The sequence below is a fragment of the Pyxicephalus adspersus genome, chromosome 2 (assembly GCF_032062135.1).
Source record: "Pyxicephalus adspersus chromosome 2, UCB_Pads_2.0, whole genome shotgun sequence".
In the NCBI taxonomy this organism is placed as follows: Eukaryota; Metazoa; Chordata; class Amphibia; order Anura; family Pyxicephalidae; genus Pyxicephalus; species Pyxicephalus adspersus.
Window position 1 is genome coordinate 121,775,843 of NC_092859.1, and position 6,992 is coordinate 121,782,834.

The following is a 6,992-nucleotide window of genomic DNA, read 5'->3' on the forward strand; positions in this document are numbered from 1 at the left end:
ATCATAAAAAATCTTATCAATACTCCAAACAACTGGAGGTAATTCAACAGTATTGTCAAAAGATTTACTACCTTTGAGGCCTGCTCCTTCTCTTTCCAGAAAAATAGTCAATATAGACCAAATCAGATCTAAGGCTACAATACTGGAAATAAGTAAAGGAATAGCCTGAGTGGTAGAGGTACCTTGTTTCCAGACTAGTATCTCTGGGACACAATAAGCAACATAGGCCACAAGCTCTGGGTTCCCTTTTGGTTTACTTCATGGGTAGTAATCTGCAGAGATGTAGGCTGAAGTATAGGCCACTAAATCTCTCTCTGATCTTCTTGGTGCCTAGAACCCTGCACTGCCATCTTTCCTTCTTGTGGTTCCATCACCCTTTCTAGTAAATCACATACTATATTCACTCCATGTCATGGGTTAAAGGCATGAGGTGACCAATCATTCTATCCCCTGCCCTTCTGCACCATGCTGTCCTTCATGTGTCCAAGGAATAAAGGCAAATGCCTAGGTATAGAAGCTCCAGGGTTTATAAGAAATTCCATGCCTGGGGAGCACATAATGTACAACAACACTAAAAACAAGATATTTAGCCAGTGTCTATCAGAATAACTAAATAACAGAAATGTTATTTAGTGTAGGACAGGCCTATGCCAAACATAAATAAATTCCAAGTACTCCAGTACAAGACAGGTCTGCAATGGGTATATCCGCAACTTAAACACATCCAAATAGATAGGATGGGCTAAATCACTGAATCTGCAATATAAATCTTGCGTTCAGTACAGCCTAAATTTCTACAATAGAAAGACATTGCTATTATTTGTTTTAATATTGGAAATAATGGGGAGATAAGCAAAAATGTATTCAGACACTTCACTGTGGTATAAGTATGCAGACATTTCATCATTTTTCTCATTTTAAGGTTTTGATTGGTTGCAGTTCAAGTGGAAGAAGTAGAAGTCTATCTAGAAGTGTAGATCTTTTTTTTAGAGTGTAAGGAATGTAAGAGATACAATTTCCACATTTAAAATTCTGACTTCTAGTTAAAACCACAATCAATTGTATTCCACCATTTTATTTTATACCATATTTAACTGAACTGGGGAATCTTGAACAGGGGCACTAGAAATTGTAATTCTTCCTCTTAGAAGTTCATAGCTTTCAAGATGATAGTAAATTTTGGTATAAGATATCCTAGCAAGCTCATCTATTCCGGAGCTGTGTTTTAATGCCTCTTGTTTCCAAGTTACACCGTAAAAAGAATGTTTATGGGCTCATGCTTCTTCCCAGTGTTATAGTAACACAAATCAGCTAGGCAGAAAGTAAACGTCTCCTTATAAAGGACACAGACACAACAAATGTCAGACTACTTAGAATGAAGAAAAGAGTGCTTTACAGTTTGCATCAAAACATCAGGCATGCTGTAAGAAAATTGCAGCTGATCTTTTCTTCTTCATTTAAATAGTGTTATTAAATCAACAATATTGTAATGACAGCCAAAAACAAAACATTTTTTTCTTAGTTATGTTATCTGTTACAACCCTCACGTGTTTTGTAATCGGTCATTGGTTCTACCTGTGCCTTCTTTGTTGCTTTGTGTCAACAAGCTTGGAATCTGCAATTATTTCCTCTTAGGTTACAGCATATAAAGACCTGAACTACAAGTGCTGCCAAAACATCTCCTAAATTGTATGCAACAACAATTTATATTTATTGGAGATATGACCCTAAAACCCTGCTGGAAACTGAACTGGTCAAAAAACGTTTGTACCAAAGCTGGCACTTTAATTGCAAACATAATGCAGAACAAATTAAAATTATGCCTACAATTATCAATGTATAACTAGCATGTGGTAAAGGAACACAACTTTTTAATCTTTAGGTTCATGCCACAGTTTTAAAGGTTTTGTGAACAATAATCTAAATGCATCTGAGATGCTAAGCAGGAATATGTATTTACACATAATACAATATTCCTGGGAACAGTGGTGTAAAATGACTTGGTCCCTTAAGTGCCCGTTTGGAAAACAAAAAATACTGTTCTGTCCCGTGCTGCTAAACATTGCTATACTAAAAACCATACTGATTCCCAAAGAATTTTCAGAATCTGAAACCTCCAGTAATGTCAGTACCTGGTGCCCCACTGTACATGGGGGTTCAGTCCACCAACCGCTAGATTGCAACCATGTCATATATTGACAAAATGGCTGCCAGAAGAAACCACAGGATGTAGCAGGGGACTAGTTATCTGAAACCTTCAAGATGTGGGATTACAAAGATTATTTGTTTAGATTAAATTATATCTCTTTCATACATGAGTTTATCTATTTATTATCTATGTAAACACAATAAAGAAAGATTCATATGATTTCATTATCCATTTTCAATCATTTTAAATCAAGAGCTTTCATTTACATAAATACAAAGTGTAGATAAAAGTACCTGTCAGGGTGATATTTAAACCCCTTAGGCCAACCCATAATCCAATACTGGCATTCACCATGGTATTGCTAAAAGACTTGTACATAGTTTTGGTAGCTACAGATCCAACTTCCCAGTCACAAGTAAAGTTAACACCTATACAGAAGGATACAAGAACACATAAATTAGTTAACTTATTCTTCAACTTTATGTTATAGGACTATCCAATTCTACCCTTATCCATTTGGTATGCAAAAAATTCAGAACTTTTTTATCTCAGATTTCAATGATGTAAAAAGGGTCTGATAATAAGTCAGGAAGTTAAATTAGAGATTTAAAGAAAACATAATATAATTTACACTTTACACATATTTATTATTTACACTTTATGCAACAAGACATGTTAAAGCAGAATAACTTGTACATGTATTTATTCTATCTGCCCTTGTGTGAAAGTGATGTCTGTTGTGTATTCCTCTATTTCAAACTACAGTAGTGATGATAGCAGCCATTATGCATTAGGTCATATCCTGTTGAGAGGGAGAATTGTAAAAAGTGAAAAAAATAGTTTTTTTTATAGCTTACTGTCAGTTTATCTGTTGGGCAGTCTATTACTGGTTTGATTACTTAGCAATTAGAATCCTGTTTCATATTTTATTTTTTTATTAGGTACTTTTATTAAAAACATTAACTAATTAAGGAACAATGCACTAGGAAAATAATAAATATTATTTATTGAATTATAAATGCATACTCTGATTAAAGGAATCACAACCTACTTTTTTTGTTTTGGTGAGAGTCTTCTTTAGAACACAAGGGGCTAAAACTTTTGTTTTGATTTTTGGTCTAAAACCATGTGTTTAGTAGCTTCTGGGGGGTTTATACCCACCGGGGAGCAGTTTTTAGTGTGAAACACACGCTTTTGATCTGTCATGTAGTGATTCCGGTTGCAGTATAGTTCACTACATCACAAGTGATTATGGGCCATCTTCAGTCCTCCAGAAACAACAGCAATGCAAACGCAAAGCAACCACAGTCACCTGCAGCTCACAGAATTTGGAGCATGTCCTTATTCAAGTCAATCGAAGTGGCTGACGGTCAAGCGCTGAAAACATATTTGTGGGGATAGATAAAAGCGTGGAGCCAAACACTAGAGTACAAGACTGGGAAAATGGAAGCTTGGAATCTGACTGGTATGCCAGTAAATGGAACATTACCCATTTTAGTTATGCCTGTTAAGCTTTAAAAGAAACTGAATTGCACAAATAATGGGCAACCGTAAAGCAGTCTGGCATGGAAAAGAAAGGATAGTCAGAATAAAAAAGCTTTCAGTTTTACATGCATACAGAAGTAAATATACATTCTGATTAACAGTTTGATCAATGCCCACAAACCTAATAGGGTTTTTATACTCTAGACCATTAGGATTTAGCTTAAAAAATAATAATAATAGAGATGGGTAAATTGATCTACCAAATCTGTAACATAAATCATTATCACAGAAATACAGGAATGACTCCTAATATCAGTTCATGTTCTCGTCAGTACAGGTGGGTTGTTCAGAAATGGAACCCAAAAAAAAACAATAGAAGCAGCGGTTCAACTGATATGATATATGATCTTAATAGTTTGAGGAATGTCAAAAAAGTCAACAATTTTTTTTTAAGTTCTATGAGCAGAGTATGCAATATTAGGAATAATACCAAAGTTAGATAGGAATATTTTTTCCAGTGGTGAGAGTTTATTCTATATTATTTGGAGTGCAGGAGAGATTAATTCTTCCTATGAAGACATACAAGTTATGTACAATTAGTAAGTAAGAACAGTTGTAACATTTCAGGCATAGGTGGGGATTAGGAGAATGCAATGAAAATAAAACACTGACCATCTCAAAATAAAAAAGGGATTTTTTAGTTATATTAATTAATATTAGTTAATAAACTAAGGGGTTAGGATTATATTAATATTCAATTTTACACTGTGATAATTTATTTGTATTCAACAAAAAGCGTTACTATATCAGGTTCACCTCAATGCCTGAACAGCTTTTTTATTTTTTATATTAGGCGATGTCTAAAAAGATAATATATTATACTTGTTTTACATTCAGGTGAATTTATACCAATTCAAACATTCATTCTGCATGACACTAGATGAAGGGTCAGTCACATTAGCTTTCATCAGAATCTTCTCAAGTAGGTGCTATGCCTTTTGGACATATTTAGTTTAGCATATGCAGAAATTCAACCAATAACTTACTTAGAATCACAGTGCCAATAAAGAGACTTGTCAGCACTTTCACGAGCCAAAAAGTTCTCTGTAAAAAAGGAGTATTTTATTACACATCTTTTAAAAAAAGGAATACATTTATTATGCCAAATCATATGTAAAAAAGTCCAACATTTACAACCAATGGCAAAAAGTTCACTAAAATATTATACTAAATATTGGGTGTAATTGTGGTAATACTACTATTTTAATTTATATTTTGTATTGGGGACAACATTTAAATGCATTATGACTACATGATTAGGGGTAACTTTACATTTATTATTTATTTATTAATTGTATCTGTTTGTTTTTATGCATGTGTGTGCAGCTTGTATATGTATAAATTTTTTTGTATATAATAGTAGTAAATACATACAAAGTGTATTCAAGTTGTAACTTTTTTAGCCATATTTAAAAAAAAAAAAACTTCTGGAATGACTGGACTCAGTCAGACTGGGCTTACTAAAGTTTTGAAAATATACCTCTTTGTATTAAAATGTGGCTTTCCAATCAATTTTAGGAACTGTGCATTAATCACTGGCTTACAAAGTACAAGACTATACTACTAACAGTATTTTCTTTCATACTCCATGCCGATGATCCTTTTGATCAGCATTTACCTTCAGCTGGAGATTTGTATGTATTTTTCATAGATCCTAGCTAGTCAGGTGGTTCTTTATTTGGGTCTGATTTATGAAACCTCTCCAAGAAGACAGACTATATTGGGAGAACCTAGATGATCCAGCACACTTGGAATAGATTTCTAAAAATCATTTGCTATTAGTTGGCAAATGTTTTCAATCCCTGATCATATTTTTTTCCAGGTTTGCTGGATCACTCATGCTTTCCCATGATAGTCTATCTTCTTCAGTCTTGAATAGCTTTGATAAATCTCATTATGTTATAGCTGGAGATGATTGGGTTTTGTACACCTAAACCATTTTGTATCACTTTGCCCTATTACCATTGGTTTGTAAACCTTTAGGACCTGGACATAGCACTGAAGGTCCTATTGATTGTTGTTACTGTTTTTATGTTTGTTTTGCATGTTCTTTATTATTAATACAGGTTCAATGTTCCAATATTTCTTAGATGAATAATGCCCATTGTAACACACATCACAGTCTAAAGTAGAAATACCATGGCTGCCATTACTAACATGTGTATAAAATTTATAGTGACTGGTAGTCTGATGAACAAGAATGCCAATAGAAATAGATAGTAAAAATGATATTTCTTACCAATTTTCCTCTGATTCCAGGCAATATAATGATAAGTGTGGCTGCAGTGATAAAGCATAAAATAATGATTTTAACAATATTTGTGTCGAAAAAAAATGGTGTCCTGGGTCGGGGGTAAAATGGGAAAACAGATTCATGCATGATGATTTTCTGTAAAGATTGAAACCTGAAAAAACAGAACAACAAATTATTAAGTGCAAAATACAAACATAGCTGTGACCCACATAAGAGATAAACCTTGTTTTCAAAAAATATCTTCAGCCAAAATCTTATTTATGGGGGGCAGAGTGAGATATAGTTATCACATGTAAGTTTTTTTATTTTTTTTTTGGCTGTCAGTTTCCAGTTCTTGTTGAGAAGATTCACAGTTCTGTCCTGTTGGCCTACTCACGGAACAAGAAATTAGGAACTAGAGAGAATCATAGGACAACTCTTTGAAACTCTCACTTTGGGTGAAAACAGGAACTGGAATTTCCCCAGCAGTACTAAATGTAGCGGTAAAAAATAAGTACCATACAGTGGTGAGAGGGTCTGTTTATGTTGCTTCGGGGACAACTTCGGAAAACAGACAGACCCATTAAATATTATATATTCAATGAGGTGTGCCTTAAAGCCGTATTCCACTGTTGAAAAAAGGAAGGGCATATGCTTGTACCCCACTTCTTCCCGTACCATACTAGGCCACATGCCAACAAAGGGGAATACCTTGCAACTGGGGCAACAAAGCCTGGTGTTTTGGAACAAGGCGCACCCACTGTCCCAATACAGAAGTGGGTAATGTGTTGTGTTGTCAGCTTTTTTTATTCTTCCCCTCCTTGAATCCAACACAGGCTGAAATTTTGGATGTTTCATCCCCCACCATTTTAAAGTGAGGGGGCCAGTACATAATAAAGCTGAAATCATTGGCCAATGTCACCCCGCTGACCATAGGTTTAGGGCAATGTAACAAATTACGATTTAAGAAAATGGAGCCAAAATTTTGCCAGATCTTGAACATGTAGGATTTGCCTGGAACCAAAGGTAGTCCTAGACTTCAGACCTATGAATAAAAGTTAATGT

At 34.5% G+C, this 6,992-nt stretch overlaps 1 protein-coding gene across 1 annotated transcript in view; it reads right to left on the reverse strand.

The window, feature by feature from the left end:
- Nucleotides 1–6,080, reverse strand: part of LOC140322526 (dual oxidase maturation factor 1-like) — a 10,423-nt gene extending 4,343 nt beyond the window's left edge. Inside the window, exons 1-4 of the mRNA XM_072399083.1 lie at nucleotides 5,934–6,080; nucleotides 4,681–4,738; nucleotides 2,443–2,577; nucleotides 1,576–1,630 (exon numbers count right to left, since the gene is read on the reverse strand). Coding sequence (XP_072255184.1) covers nucleotides 1,576–1,630; nucleotides 2,443–2,577; nucleotides 4,681–4,738; nucleotides 5,934–6,074 — 389 coding nt within the window. The 5' untranslated portion in view covers nucleotides 6,075–6,080. The remainder of the gene's footprint in view (nucleotides 1–1,575; nucleotides 1,631–2,442; nucleotides 2,578–4,680; nucleotides 4,739–5,933) is intronic.
- Between the last annotated feature and the right edge of the window lie 912 nt (nucleotides 6,081–6,992).